We start from the raw sequence: 17011 nt of genomic DNA, 5'->3' as shown, positions 1-17011 counted from the left end.
GCAGCTTGAGGCATTTCCTCTGCTGCCCTGTGGCAGACGGTTGAACGAGGTGCCTGTCATGGGGCAGCTGCGGAGGTGATTTCCTATCCGCCTGTGTGGTTTGGAACGAGTCAAGGTGAGGTAATGCTGCTGTAAAAAGGAAGTTATGAAGAGCAATGGTCAGGTGGGAACTCCAAAAGTCCTCATCCACTAACCCAAAGGGCAGCTGAGCCGTTAAAATGAATCACAGCTTCATCTACAACATCAGACTTAGTGGTCATGTACAGTATTTCGTTTTAATGGTGCCATTCGTATAACTTTCAAAATATCTGTTATTGAAAATCTATAACACTTTATTTTAACCTCGTAGAGTTTTAATGTTGTTTTAATTGTGTTAAACAATTAAAGGCCTATACACTAGGAGTTAATTAAAGTATTTGTTATTCAGTAACTGTTTATACACCAGTTATGGATGATTCTAGACAATTTGTGTTCATATATGACTTATAAATGCTAACTAGGGGGTGTAAAGTAAAGTTTTGCTTCATCCCAAGTGATTATTTCATGCTTACTTGAACATGGACCTGCCCTCAGAAGAAGAAACAGTCTGTCTCCGCTGTGTGAATCACCTTGTTTGTGTGTTTGGAACTAAGATCCGGTTTTTCCGGTGAAAGGATGTCTCACAGTAAATTCTGTTGACATGCATCATTTCTCCTGAGAAACAGGTTCTGTTTCTGCTGTCAGCCTCAGTCTCACTTTGCTGTATTCTCTTCTTGGCGCTCTTCCCAATGTCATAGGACTAAAAATGGAAAATTGTGAAATAATTTGATAAGGTGAAGGAAATGGAAAAAGTATCCACTTGCGAACAGACTACTTCAAAAGCTGATAAATTGCCGCCACTCATGCGGTACAGCAAACTACAAGCATCATATATCTAAAACTGCAGGCATACGACACATGAGACCCACTGAAATCCCATTTTAAGCATCATGGCTCCACTTTTTCCACATCATTACTATTGCAGCATTAGCCATCAAAACATTTTAGCTTGTCAAGATATCAAAATGCAACACCGCTGTCTGAATACATTTCAAGCCCGAGAAATTTTCATTTCATGTAGATTGGAGAAATGCAATTAGATAAACACCCCTGGCTAATCACGTTGCTAAAATACACCCACGTCAGGGCAATGTTAATATGAGAGACAAATTGAGATGATCGGCAAACAGACAAGACATTTGTTTGAGGAGTCTTGGAATATATGTGACAAGGGAATATGCCGTTTGAGTGCTGCAGATAATGTTGAGGAATTGCGAAGACAGTCATTATAAATAATTAAAATTGCAATCTGGCTAAGATCCCATTCTTATGAAGGAGCACAGGAGAGTGACACTTTGCAGAAGGAAGCAAAATGAAATATGTAACCCCTCCTACGAATGCATTTGAATAACCATGAAAGCACTACGTCAGCCAGATACAGAGAGAAGCTGCATCAATTTGCTTTAGATTACAGCCTGCAAATTACAGTGTAATTATGTAGTGCATTAGTACTTGATGTTTCAGTGATAGGTTTGTGTTCAAATAGGATGTTATTTGAAAAAAAATGTATTTGACCTCATCGCACAGCTAAATTTATGAGAAATCCCACTCAAATCACAGTCACTCTTGATAGACTGATACTTGATATGACATATAATCCATATATGTAGTACAAAGAGTGTTGTGTTACTGCTTTATCTTTCATTTTTGATTGTAACATACTTTCAAGAGAATATCGATTATGAAAATATGATATTTTTTATGATGATTATGATAAAATAATTTTAAAAAATAGATTCAGTCCATTTTGACTCTAAAAACATGCAGAGAAGATGAAATTCACTGACACTGACAAGTGTTTGTAAACCACTCACGCACTGTTGCACTCAGTATTCTTCAGTCAGCTGGTCATCTCATTATCCATGTGCAGATCTTTTCATTGATATACTTACAACAGAACAATAATTATTTCTGAATGTTAGCATACAAGTCAAGTTTCAAATTTGTAATTTACTGGTACACTGGTTGTACTGTGAAGCGTCAGCCACAACTCAAAATGTTTTCCAGTTTAAATTTCACCTCTCAGTTGGTTGAAATAGATGTTTCCTGTGAACCTGACAGCTTTTGTCCAGAGTTAGATTTTGACAGCTGGGTGCTTTTTCCTTTTTGCTGTATTTTGTCTCTTTCAATGTATCTGTTCCATCCCAACTTTATGTTCCTTGTTTGTTCAATTTCTATACGAGAGGCTTTGGAGTTACAGATTGAAAAAGATTTTAAAAGTGGGGTTACTTAGCTTAAGAGAATAAAGTGCCGCTGTCTTGTCTCTCTTTCCGGTGCATTAATTTGATAAAACAGCACCAGTTGAGCGGTTAAAGGGTTACACTTGGAATCCAAAGAGGTCTCCTTGCAAAGGTTGAACACCCACTCACATTACTGTCGAACATTAGCTACAAATGAACATTTGCTATGTTGCAGGATCTTTCAAGGCTGTCACTGCTCCTTCAGGACAATAGCGAGAGCAGGGCACTAATGCTAACTAATGCTGGCAGTTGTGTCTTCACAATGGAAGTTAAGCTTAAATTTACAGGCCGGTTTTAGATTTAGTGCGTCATTTGGTTTGTGTTGAAAAAGCTGAAAATTGTAAAGCCTGGCTAGTTGCATGTGCAGAGATTGAAAATACTCTTTAATTGATTCTGCTAGATGTAAATGAGTTTTTTAATTTGTGCAGCTTGATTTTTAGAGTAGACGTTTATTGACTTTCAGTTGTGTTGAAAAAGGAAATCTGTTGCTGTGAGTGAGTAGCACACAATCATGTTCAAACTACAAAACAGTTCTGTTCACAGTTTCTCATTTGTTCATCACTTATTCTACAGTTGCTCAGAAATCACACATGACTTTTTGAAGGAGCATCTGGATATTTTTTAGAATCAAAACTTTCATATTTGACTGCTCTTCTCATCCATTTTCATAGTCCAGGAGAAGGACCATTGTTTAGGGAGGTCTATATCTAAAAAGTCTATTTAACAGTTACATCAAAAATTTATAGAATTTTTAGAGGCTAATCAAAGATTTCTAGTTTGGGAAAATAGGAATCTTGACCTCAGTATTTCTTAAATCCTGGCTGCAATCTGTTTGTTTCTCTTCAAAATGAATAATTCAGCTAACAGTTAGCATTGTTTTGTCATTACTCAAAGATTTGCCTTCTGTCAATCACAACCCAGCTGGTAAGCCAAAGAGAGACCAACTGCTAACTGTAGTTGGTGAAACCAACAATTACTTTTGAAATGTTTACTCTCCTCACAAATTTTCATATATAATTCTAAAAATGTTTACCTCAAGAAACAAATAAATAACGCCTGCGAGTGAGTTCAGGCAGTCAACTCCACTCAGCTGCTACGCTCAGATGTGCATTTGTTGCTTCCTGTAGCATATATCCAAAGCACTGCTCACTCTTTCACTGCCACACCGCTCACGTTAAAGATGTGCTGACCTTTGCTGTTGTTGCTGCTCATACAGCATTTCAAGTCCTCCTTCCACCCCAGTATCCACCTGTGGTCTCCGTGTCTCCGTTCCCCCAGGAGGGAAGTTATTATCTTTTTATCATAACTCCCACTTCCTGCTTGATGCTTCCTTGTGAGGAGAGATGGGGTCAAAGAGTAGCCACCAAATATTAACGCTGTGCATAATATTTACATAAAGATCCATTCCACGTGAGTTGGCAGACTAAACTCATAGTGAAGCAAAAGCAGCAGATATAAGGATTGAAATACAGAATCTACCATGATGTAAAACAGTCCAGTACACACTGAAGGCAATAAGCTTCAGAAAAATACACCTGTTGTCAACAGCTGCAGGCTTTAGAGTATTTCAGGTATGCATCAAAAGCATTTCACAATTCACTTCAGATCTTTTTTGGAGCATCAACATGAAGAACAGGCCATGAAAACACAAGGATCTCTGTGTTGTATTTTCAATAAATGAGTAAGGACTCCAATCACGATGGAAGTTTCTATTGAACCTCTGATATAATTAGCCTTGACCTTGTGCTATTGTCCAACATCTTGTGTAAAATCCTCCAGCCGACTACTACTTTGATTAAGGCTGTTCAAGTATCATCCTTTGTTGATGTGAGTCTGCTAGTTCCCTGTTAGTGGCATTGATTGTCTACTCACATGGTTTGCCAAGTGTTCAGGAACTGATTAGAAGCAGAGGATGGAAATTGTAATTGATTTGCCTGAGCTTGGATTGTAATTGATTTGCCTGAGCTATGGGCTGAGATTAGTCAGTTAAAGGGGGATGCCACACCATTTAAACTATTTAGGCTATTGCTATTGTTGTGCCCCCAGACAGAATAAGAAGCCGTGAATTTGTGACTTGGTTCCCCCATTCGTTATCTGAAGAGCACTTCCAGACTTCACATCCCACTTGTCAAACTTAAGGGTTGGCTCTTGAGTTTTTAGTTTTAGAGAAGAGTTGTCTGAGCTCACAAGAATTGACTGATCTGTCCTGAGGCACAGAAATAACATGTGGATTCTTCACAAAGGTGGCATTCCCCTATAACTCCCATTTAAAATGCAGTGCAACACTTCAGAAGATTTAAGCTCATATGCCAAGCCAGGGGAAATAAAGCACAGCAAGTCAGATTACAGTATGTCTGCAGTCAAAATAAATGCCCTTGAAAAACCTTGGATTTGGTCCAAATTGGGTCCAAGTCCAGGGAATGGGATCCCTTGGAGGAAGGATTGATAGAAGAAAGCATTTGCAGGAGACCAGGCCTTACCAGTAAGCGGGGGCACCGGATAGGTGAGGAAGGCAGAAACCCAGTGGAACATTTAGATGCATTCAGAAAATATGGAGGCGACTGGGTGACCAAATTACACACATTTGAAATGACTGAAGTGTGACCTTTTACATCAAATATTTAATATGACCTTGATTTGAGATGATCCTGCGATACACAGCTGCCAGCGTCATAGTGATGAATTCCAAACGTCAAGGCAGCAATTTAAGCTTTGAATCAAGTATGTTAAAATTCTCCTTTTTTAGAATCAGTAACGTCATTGTTGGAGATGAAGTAGGACATGTCTTGTGCAGTTTGGCATCGTGCAGTGAAATAATGTGTCCACAGGAAATTTATTTTATTTTTAGGACAAACCCCTTGAGATGCACCAGCTTTCGTAGGGAGGAGGTCTTCAGGCACAAAACATGGAAGTTAACAAACATTTTAACCAAAAAATAAATACATAAATAACAATGATGATAATCAATTAAACAACCAACTAACACAGAAAAATCAATATAGCAACAAGGGCAGTCCACTATCCAAAACCACACATGTCAAAATTCTGGGTCTACTTATGGACTAAGCATGAAGGTAAATACAATAAGGAAGTCTTGCTGTCATGAAAAGAAGTGATCCATCTGACTTACTGACTGATGTGTCAGTACATAAAAAAGAATCCAAGATTTGTTCAAAGGATTCATCCACCGGTGCTCTGACTGCGTAGTCCCACTTACTGGACTGAAAAAACGGTGTCTATTCCTCTTGACCCCCAGCTTCCAGTGCCAGAAGTGCTTTTGTTTGACATATGAGCCAAACTCTGTTTATAATTCTTTAAATTTTGATTTCAAGTGTCCTTGCTGAATATCAGAGATGAATGCTGGTTTTTAAGGACTTTTAAGTATTTTTAACTGATCTACAGGTCTACAGGTTACTCTTGAACTTGCTGGGCCTTTTTGGTAGTTTGAGCTGCTGACCGCAGGGCTCACACTGACTGGGTGATACGTTCAATTACAGCATCTGAGATACGCTTCAGCCACCAATTTTCTCCGCATTCGCTGCAAATGTCTATAACCACTAACTCAGTGAATGAGTGTATTGCTGCATGGTCACTTTCAGCTGGCTGAGAGCTCAACTGAACTGAGAAGAAACGGTTTCAGGAAGTGCTTCAATTCGTTCACCCAAAAGATTTCTTTTTAACAAATTGTTCGTGAGTGACACAACACTGATCTGAGTGACAAATTATTCCAGTCTAACAGTGCTTTAAACTTAAAAGCACATCTCTATAAAACTTTAAAGATTGCAGGCTTGATAAAAAAGGTTGTTGAGTCTAAGTGAAAATGATGATCCAAATGGAGCTAAAAGCAGTTCCAAGTACAAAGAACAGTTAAAGTAGATGCATTTGAAAAGAAAGAGCAGCAACTAGTGAAGATGTCTTTCAGTGGTTTCGTACAAGATACCGCCATAATCACTAATGGGAAATAAAAGCTGTTGGACAATTTGTTTTCTTACTTGGAAAGTAAAACAATGAATTTACCAATATAATATTCTGAGTCTATTTGTGAATTTGTTTTATTTCTCATAAAATCAACATGAGACCTAAAAGAGAATTCACAATCCAGAGTCTTAAATATTTCAATGTATCAACTTTATTAAGTGCAGAGCATCAGTAAAATTAATAGTCGACCCAGCAGATCAATGATTAAGATTATATCTAGTACCAAACAGCATAAGATGTCTGCTTGTTTATTATGAGATTCTCATTTAACAGCCATTTTTGAACATTGGAAAATTTGAATATTAGTTATTTTGGAATCAGAAGTTTATATACCAGTCAAATCTGCATGCACATCTCCCCTGTTTTTTTTTTTCAATGCTTTTATCTACGTTACTGTAGCTCAGATTCTGTCTTTCTGCTAAATTTATACCATAGGTAATGGATATCCACTGTTTGGAGGGAGCAAGTAAATTGAGCCATTTTTCCTCTTATTATTTCCTCTCTTCTGAAATCCCTTTCTTATGTTTCTTTCAAACATAATGCCCTTTCTCCTGGGCTCTCACAGATGGAAAGCTCCTTTTCTTTGCTTGCCATACTGTCAGTGTTATCTTGAGTCCACTAGTCATACTATATAACCATTTCATCTGCCCCGTCGTGTATTTGCTTTTACATATTGTGTCCTTCATCGCCTTCTGGTTATTCCTCTCCCTCTTTTCCCCTGCTCACGTTTTTCCTGCACCCACTCTCGTCCCCACCTCCATCTCTCATCTCCTCTATAAACCCACATCTCTCCATCCTTCCTTCCTCTCCTCTCCTCTCCTCTCCTCTCCTCTCCTCTCCTCTCCTCTCCTCTCTATACACATCTCTTATCTCTCCTTGTATCCCTGCCATATAAATAATTGATGGCCCATCTTTGACTCGCCTGCTGCAGTTAAAGGGCGACCAAAGTCCTGAGGACAACATCAATACTCAGCTAAAAGTACAGCCGAGACTTACACACTGTCTGCTTGCCGCACTTTCACAGGAGTCACTCTTTACTAATGACCTACTTAGATTTGAATAAAAAGTATTTTTCTTTTTTTCTTTCTTTTTTGATTTGTAGAACTTCAGAGGACTTAGGGCTTTATCCAGTCCATTCAAATGGGACGTGATGGGGCTCCCTGTGCTAGATTCTTACATCAGTTTGGAGATAGCTTGCGTGTTGCTTTTTGCCCGAGTTGTGATATTGTGTAATAGCTTAGAGTGTGAGTCTATTTAGAAATCAGATCAACAGCACTTGATTGTTGCAAGAAATTACATTCTGTGTCACTTGTCTTGTCATTCACAATTCTCTTTCATCTCTGTCTCTTTGAGGCATCCAAATTATGGTGTTATTACATTTAGCGATTCCAATGCAACAGCATCTTTTGACTGAGCAATGTTATTAGCCGCGAGGGATCCCACCTATGATATTAGGCAGCAAAAAGATGATGTGCAAAAATGGCTGTACACAATATTGAAGCTCTAATAATAAATAATAAGAATAATTTAAATTCCTTTGGTGAATGTGAAAGATGTCACTCAAATTGAGACTCAGTGAGAATTATCGCTTCACTCTGCCGCTCTACTCTTCTTTTGAGCCTCTTGTAGCTAACTGTCAGTTTACCAGGTTGGTTGAGTCTCACAGCTCTCATCAGCCACGTGTCCAGTAGCAACAAGCAGCTGTTTTTGGCAAATACACTATTAAAACGGACAGTGTGCTACTTGCCCAACATCGAAGAGAAAGCATAATATCTAGCAGCTAAAAACCCAGATTTTACTGAAGAGTTGGCAGAGACCAAATCAGAGCTAAAAGGAGAGGGAATATTGGACTTACAGAACTTAAAACGAAAGCTAATGTGTCTGCTGCATGTTTAAGCAATTGTTTGCTTGAATGTTAACCATAAAAATTATATTAGGTAATAACATGTTCAGGAGTTTGGGTTTGTGAGCTTGTCGCAAAGCTCTTCCGCCCCAGAGGGGCCAAAAATCAATTTTCCGACGAACACTTAAATTTGCATACAGTGTCAGAAACAATCCAAGGGCAATAACCCTGTTATACTTCTACTGTACCTGCTTATTCTTCATTTCTGCAGTTTATATGTGAACATTTTCAAATACAAATTTAAGCATGCTGTATATACTGTATTTACTGTATACATCCATATCCTGTCACATCCATTTACTTCATCTATATAATGGAACCTGAACATCGTCATCCTGTATTTATTCCAGCATCTTTGCACTCTGCATCATTGCACTACTGTCTTTACATTCCCATGTGTAAATAGCTGTTAAATGTTTACTTTGTTCAGCTTTGTTTTCTTTGTGTCTATTTCTGTGTGTCCATCTGTGTGTAAGAACATGAGATCAGTAGAAAAACAGTTTACATACTTGGTGATTAGGGCTGATTCTGATTTACAGTGTTGTTAGGAAAGCTCTCACTACCATAAGAGGCAAATCATTGTTGTAGGCTTAGTAGTGTGTTTCTTTGATTATTTCTCCTGTTTCCCATGACAACAGCTACAGACCATATATAAATATGAACAAGGGTTGAAAAGTTCATAATTGCATGTTTTTGTCTACGGAGTGGCACTGTATGAAATTGAAATTCAGGCTGGAACAGCAAGGAACATTGTTTTGTCACATGTTGATACACTGTCCATCTCAAATTGTCAGAATGCTTCTCTGTCCTTTACTTGCTTATTTGTTTTTTGAAAAACTATCTCGGCAAGAATACAAGTATCATGTTGGCTTTCTGGGATTTGATATAGAGTCACCACACCCCCACAAAATTGTGCCTGGCAGTTTTATTGAGCATATTTTCACAGTGTTGTGTTTTTCAGTGAAAATATGAAACTATCACAAGAGTTACATTAAACATGTTCTTTTGTTGAATCACATTTATAAGAGAGAAAACAAACAAATAAACAGACTGTTCTGAGACGAGACAAGAGGGAGACAGATTGGTATCGCATCTCCGTGTGTTTCTGTCATAAACTGTTGTGTTGATCCCGACTTCCTCAGTGTATCTTCTGAGAGTAACAGCGTCTTTTGTCTGTTTCAGCACATTTATTGGTTGCCTACATCATGAGCTCCTTTTTGTTTTAGGCGTAACAATGCGACATGATGATATCTGTTCCTTAGTATTGGAGTAGAGCACCTGTGCAAATGTAAGCACTGAATGTAATTGTATTGAAGGGAATATGAGCTGAACACCTGGTTCATCTTGCCCTGGGCATATGGCACATTTTACCCCAGAGCCACTAGTTTAACAAAACTACCTCACACAACGACAGACCCGCAGGCATGTTAATGATCTTTAATAAATATGAAATACTGCCTTAAATTCAGCTGCTTCCACTTAGACACTACTGATTTCCTGTCATGGCAAATATCATATGTCTTGTCGTGGCACTATTACCATTTCGCTCATGTGATCTTCACCATCACAGATTGCAGAAAAGAACGCCTCCTCTCTGATCTGTGGTTTTGATTAATTTCATGAACAGTCGCCTAATAAAAGAATCAATCAATGGCTTAACTCACCAAACACTGCACAGACACACTGCTCGTGAAGTCAGCTTCACCCACAAGTTGTGAAAAATCTTATTTTAATGATAATGTAACAAAATAAACTCATTAATACTACAAAGCCGCTCTCTATAGATGTCAAATGACTAAATTTTGTATTATATGGATTTAGTTAATAGATAAGAAAAATAAGATATAGATACATTCAATGTTTCTTACTAAAATATGGGAATCCTTGAAACCCAAGAAAGTGCTGAATGCATTTCCCTCCTCATAACACTTGCAAACACTTCCAAAGGTGACTTTTTTAATAGTTTGACATGCAGCATTGTTTACGTTCAGCTTAGCTTGCAGTCTTCCTCTGTGTTAAGTTTGCTGGCACATTGCTGCATTTTTTTTGTTTGTATGTTTTTCTTTTGTGTGTTTTTTGAGAGGAATGGTGTGAAATCTTTGGCAAGAATATATAACGCATCCTCACGTCTGTGTGCACGTGCATACTCAAACAATATTGGAACCCACTTGCAAAAGCATTGCTCCGAAGAGCTCTTCATGGCCAAAAATCCCACAGGGGACCTTTAAGCAGGATTCAGCAACTGTATGGCCTATTTCTTAGCACAACTTTATTCAGAAACTAATTTTGGTGGCTAGTTAAGGAGAAATAATATGTTTCCAGATTTAAAATGGGAAGCAAAGACCATTAAAAGCCCAGCATGTGGTATCTAAATCCAGTCACGTGTGGCAAGAATGTGTGTTAACATCTAAGAAGAGAAGTAGAGTTATAAAGTTATTTTATCATCTATTTTACCGCCTACTTAAAATGACCTTGGTCTCATGTCAGATTACAGTGAGTGAAAATCAAATGAATGTTTTATCAAGTGAAAACTCTCCCCGTTCACACCTTCAGTATATTTAATATAGTATCAAGTATGACTGCTAAATGTATGCAGCAACCCATATTCAGCATTGACATGTGGTTTGGCTAAATGGAGGCCTCATGAGCGTTTGAAGACAGGGATTTAACGAGGTGTTCGGTGTCTGCAGCACCTCACAGGCTAAAAGGCTGCAGTGTAGCAGAGAGCAAGGTCAGTGGAGATCAATGCGATTGATGTCTGATGGAATTGACCATCTAAATGTGTAAACAAAGCTGAGCGGCTTCTGTCTGTGTGTGTGTGTGTGTGTGTGTGTGTGTGAGTCTGCGTGCGTGTGTGTGTGTCTGTCTGTGTGTGTGTGTGTGTGTGTGTGAGTCTGCGTGCGTATGTGTGTGTCTGTCTGTGTGTGTGTGTGTGTGTGTGTGTGTGTGTGTGTGTGTGTGTGTGTGTGTGTGTGTGCGGGCGCATGTGTGTGTGTGTGTGTGTTGGAGTTTGTGTTTGCTATTTGTATATAACACCCCGGCTCTCTGATCGTATTGTTGATTTTACATAAATATAGTTTAGATTCGGTAACTGCAAAGCCTCAGTGTATTTAAGCATGGCTATCTCACATGTACAGTTTGTTTTCTTCGATTCAAAGCCTACTGGAAAAGCTGTTTTTGTTAAATGTTTGTTATCTTGTTTGTTTAGGTTCACAAAGCTGAACCAGAGCTTCTAAACTAAACCCACACAGATCTCCATGTAGCTTGTTTATTGAACAGCAGTTCAGCTACCTGCCGTCGTGCAGCGTGTTGGTTCAGTCAGAGCAAATCCAATTCAGCCCCTTCAAGTTCAGCAAAGTGGACTTTTCACTTTTGACCACTGTTTATTAGTCTTAATGCCAAGTGAGAACACTTGAGGAAATATGAGCTGAGTATGAGCATCAGCGCAGACTGCAGTCTCTTTCTGTCCATTCAGCTGTGTCAGGTGAATCTGCAGGCTGTCTGGTATCAACATCCACTTTGTTCCACCTATGAAACTCTGTCTCTTCACGATTTAAGATGTTTATTGTCACTGCAGTTGTACAAGTACACTTGTGTGAAATTCTTTGGCTGGGAGCTCCATTATAGAAAAGAGATATACATATATATGTAAGATTATCCTTGAGGGTCGCGGGGGAGCTGGAGCCAATACCAGCTGACATTGGGCGACAGGCGGGGTACACCGTAGACTGGTAGGCAATTAATCACAGGGCCGACACATAGAGACAGACAACACTCACACTCACACTCACACCTACGGGCAATTTAGAGTCACCAATTAACCTGCATGTCTTTGGACTGTGGGAGGAAGCCAGAGTGCCCGGAGAAAATCCATGCAACCATGTGGAGAACATGCAGACTCCACACAGAAAGGTTCAAGGTTCAAACCTGCAACCACTGCACCACCATGCCGCCTATGAGGAAACATATGAAAATGAAATAAAAGATGTATAAGGCCTATGAATATGAAATTATAAGAACAGCCATGTTGCACAACATCAAATATGAAAGAGGAATGAAAGCAATAAAAGCTGCTGTGTTCAGTGTTCAGTCACATGCTGTACAGATGATGTTTAGTGTGTGTTGGTGTCCAAATGGTCGGATATGTCACAACGAAACTACGTAAATTGGTGATCTGCCATGAAAACCAGTGTTGGATTGATACCAGACTTCCACAATACATCATTAGACATTCTCTCTCTGCAAAATGTGTCTAAACACCCCCTCCTGAATATGTCATAGTGCCTTCTGGACAATCTGTACAACACATTTGGCAAACAAACAAAAGGGATCATGCGCAATCCATGTAATAAACAAATAGCCCTTAAATATCCTGCTGAGAGATTTCAATGAGCTGTGTCAACTTTTGGACATATATCCTGCCCTGTTGGGAATAGCATTTCTATTCTATTCTAAAAGGGTGTTTTCTAGCAGTCCACCATGTGCACCAGTATTCTGCCATGTAAACCCAATGATTCCTGTATTTCTATGGTGTTTGCTCTTAAATAAAGCTAAAAATATTGATGTTAAAAACAGCAACGGGTGTCAGTTGGTTCACTTCAGAGAGATTGCACTGCAGCTGTCTAAGAAGAAAACTGAGAACCAACCGGTATGTGGTTATTTGTTGCCACTCGAGTTCAAATTACATTTATTCTCACCTGATGAAAATGGAAATAAGCTGCTCCAAACATCTGATGCTTAAAAGGAATGCGTCCTCCATCACAGCACACTCTGACTCACACAAGTGGAAATGAGATTTGTTAAATTATCTTATTTTCTTTTCTAATGCAACCATTTTCCCTTTCCTGTTGTCTCAGATTGATCACTACGCCCAGAGGGATCTGAAGAAGGGTCTCCAGCTCTTCGGCACAGAGGGCAACGTGGGTTTGACCAACGCCTGGATGATAGTACAGACTGATGTAAGATCACTGGAGGGGGCAGATGCTGCTGCTTGGGGGGTACTTAGATATTTAAAACAAAAAGCCCTGTAGTTTTAATACATTTATCTATCTCTCAGTCACAGTCACAGTCACAACTCTGCAGCCAATTCAATATTAACTTCATTGTGATTTAGCATGTTAAATCATGCAAAATGCCTGTAACAAGCTGAGATCTATGTCACTTTGACTGCATTATTCATTGTGACAGTGCTTACTTTTGCTATTGGCAAGGTTTCAACATTTGTACCACTGTGATCACATTAAATTAAAAGGGAGTTGTCAAATGATAAAGGGCCGTTTGATTTTACATTTTTGTGTAAAATCTTGAATTAAACGCTGTGATCCTTTTAGTAGTTAAAGGAATCTGGACATTTACAAGCAGGCTGCCAAAAAAAAAAAAAATACTCGCAATCTGAAAAATGGCGTCAGAAACAAAATGTGTGTAACGCCTTTGCCGAGGGTAACAAAGCTTTTCGACTTTAAATGCTGTGGTAAAATGCTGTCTTGGAGATTAATGCAAACATCATAGACCCTCTGAGGTAATCTTTGTTTCCAGCTTTCACTTTGATGTGCTTTTTCCCATTGTATTATTTATATACTGTATATTTTTAAATTCCTCTGCAAAGAAAGCACAATGTGAGGAACAGAGATTTGGAATTAAGGATTGCAGAGGACGGATGCTGCTCCCGGTGAATGCTGTTGGGAGACATCAAATGATAGATCAGAGACTTCGGGGCTATTTGGACCTTTTACACATCACAGATCCAGTGTTATGGCTTGTAGTTTTGTCACATTTGCTAATGTGCAGTAAACGTTGAATGTGTGGCTCTTGTTTGTATGCATGCATGTATCTAGTGTCTGGAAGGTATATTGTGTAAGAGTGTGTGTCATGTTTGTATGTGCACGGTGACTTAGACGGCATAAACGATGACAGAGAAATATATTGTCATGCAAAATAACATGCAAATGTGTGCGTGTGTCTGCATCTGTGGGTAGGCGCTTTTTTTTTCTTCCTGCGTACAAGTTGATAGAGTAGAATCTGCCTGAATGAGCAACTATTTGATAATGTATGTGTACAAGCGTGAATGTGTACTTTATTCCTTGTCAGGCCATTGCTGCCGAGTGTATGTATGGGGCGCTGTAAAGTCTGAGTCTGGCTGAGAATGAAGGCCATTAAAAGGCAGCTCTCATTCTGTCACCGCTCTCTGTCTCGAGCCTCCTTCATACATGCTGAGTCACTGAATAGATAAAATAGCAGATGTCCCTGGAGCAAAGTTCACCCTGAATGTTATTAATGGCCTCTTATGCAACAGAACAGGATCTACATACATGATAAGTACTTCCATACATGAGAACATCCATCCAAGTGCCAAACGTAGGTAGAATAAATCAGTGACAGTCACAAGCCACACACAGGTTGTTAATGTTTTGAGGTGATAACATTTAAATGTTACAAGTCTGTGCCATTTTTAGCCTTTGAATTGTTCTCAAACTTTAAAACTATGCTCCAACTGCTTTCTCGTAATTTCAATTCTGCGGTAGTTCATGATAAATTGAAAACCTGATCCACTGTTTAAGCGGGTGAGGCAGCTTTAAATTAACACACAATCCCTGATTCTGTGCACGGAGTTGCGTGGGTAGCGGCACGGGCAGCGTTATTCCTGTAAGGAATTAAAGTCCACTGAATGAACAAAACATCAGGGGCACTATATCTTTTCATGCAGTACACTGATGAATTGAATTGTGGTGAAAGCCATGATCCCTTATCAAAAATCTATACCAATTTCAAAGGGGGAAGATGTAGATAAAAAGGAGCAGGCGAGTTAGAAAATGGTTTTAGGGCTTTGAGACAAATGAGATGTGGATTGTACAAACGGGGCTGCAGCTCACTATCAGGGAGATGAAATGTTTTCTACCTTCAGCACATATGAATTATTTTGTCAAGTAAATTTTATTTTTGGCAGGTAAATGATTTTAGCTTCCATCTGCAGAGGATGTTTATTTTATATCATGCATTAGGATTGCAGTGTGGTGACAATAAAAGTCCAGACTGTTCTGACTCATCGTCTTTCTCTGGGGCAGTTTCGCTGCTGTGGAGTCACCAACCACACAGACTGGTTTGAAGTTTATAATGCCAGCCGTGTGCCGGACTCCTGCTGCCTTGAATACAGCGATAACTGCGGCCTGGACAACCCAGGAACATGGTGGACAGCGGTGAGTTGTGGCAGGAAAATCGAAATGTACTTCTAACAGTGTATACTAATGTTCTCTTTCTTCTTCTGTTTTCTTTTTACAGTTTTGTATTTATACAGGATTATAAAGCCATCCTTTCCCAAACAATGATTGTCCAAATCCTACCTTAGCAACCGTAACTAGGCACAGCAGGCATGTGAATCGGGATGTTAGGACCTGCAGTAAGAGAGAAATGCTATTTAAAGAGTGTGGCGTCATTTTTCAGAACCAAAAGTGTGTTCGTCTGCACTAACATGAACTGCTAATGTTAGCATGCCCAGCTAACTAGCTTCCTATCTATAGCTGTAAGGCTGAGAGTCAATTATTATTGTTTTGGGGAGGTTACAGTTATCATTAGAAAAATAAAATATTCACAACCAGCACATCCACTTTGTCCTGAATGTTGATCATATGTCATTTGAATGTAAATTTGAAATGTTAAAAAATATTATTCCTTATTTGATCCCAAACCGTAATTAATACGCTTTAATATATCTATGATTTTTTTTCTGAATCAAGAAGATTTGAAAATTTAAGTTTTTGATGAATAACTTAACAAAACTAAAAACATAAATCCAGCCCATCCAGTTCAGCAAAGCCAAAAAACTAGACCTCCTGTTGGCGTTCTACCTTTTTTTGGCGTGAGTTGTGCAGCCCTAGCAAGCAAACAGCAGGACATGGTGAGAGATTTATATTTTTAATTACTGATACTGAATTAATCATACCTGTCCAGAAGGACTTCAGTGCTGGTGCTACTAATGTTCATCTGATGTATAATTAGTGTCATAAAGATATATACATATATAGAGGTCTTTCACCTGTGTTGCAATTCTTTAAGTCTCTTCACATCCCTTTGCTCATTAATGAGCCAGACAGACTTTTTAACTTGACCAGGTTAAAACCAACAATTTCTGCTTTTTTGCTGCCAGACCACACAAATTGAGTTGAGTTTAAAATCAATAGTGTCATGTGGAAAACCTGCTAAGAGGAGTTGCATGCTTATGAGTGTGAGCATGACTTTTAGAGCAGAATGTGGCGTGCAGAGAATTGCATCAGTCAAAAGAGAAAAATACGCGCTCTATCATTTATGCGGGTTTGTCATAATGAATACTTAACTGGGTGCTTCCTCTAAGACTGGAGGTTGATGCTGAGGAGGTAATTGAGTGTGTTGAAGTAATATATAGGGACAGCTGGTATTAATTACACACTTTTTCAGAAATATAATTACTCCACCTACTTGCGACCTGTTCGTTACCGTTGGCAAACTCTGCTTCACTGAATTCTTCTACTACAGTATCATTACCATTTCTGAACTGATGCAAATTATGTGCCACACTGAAGTATCCACTTGCTCTCTTGACATTCTTACTATGAACCTGTCAGTAAAAACAATTAGTCCCAGTATTCTTCCAGTCATTAAGTAAAGCTAAAGCTAGAAAACTTCAATTGGACTTTGTCTTTCAAGTACAGTGGTTCAGCCCCCCACTTTAAAAAAAAGGAGCTCTCAGTCCTGAAGAGATACGGACTCATCTTTAAAATTCTCTTTCTTACCAAAATCTGGGAGAAAGCTTTTTTTTTTTTTTACTTAACTTCTGTCTTTC

At 38.9% G+C, this 17011-nt stretch overlaps 1 protein-coding gene across 2 annotated transcripts in view; it reads left to right on the top strand.

Annotated features, from left to right (window-relative positions):
* tspan4a (tetraspanin 4a) overlaps window positions 1-17011 on the top strand; it is a 124066-nt gene that overhangs the window by 97089 nt on the left and 9966 nt on the right. For both annotated transcript variants that reach the window (XM_070830671.1, XM_070830663.1), the window contains 2 exons: window positions 13056-13157; window positions 15261-15392. In XM_070830671.1, the coding sequence (XP_070686772.1) occupies window positions 13056-13157; window positions 15261-15392 (234 nt within the window). The remainder of the gene's footprint in view (window positions 1-13055; window positions 13158-15260; window positions 15393-17011) is intronic.

The sequence above is a fragment of the Pempheris klunzingeri genome, chromosome 1 (assembly GCF_042242105.1).
Source record: "Pempheris klunzingeri isolate RE-2024b chromosome 1, fPemKlu1.hap1, whole genome shotgun sequence".
Classification (NCBI taxonomy): domain Eukaryota; kingdom Metazoa; phylum Chordata; class Actinopteri; order Acropomatiformes; family Pempheridae; genus Pempheris; species Pempheris klunzingeri.
The sequence above is the reverse complement of the archived record's forward strand: the minus strand, read 5'-3'. Positions and strand labels throughout refer to the sequence as shown.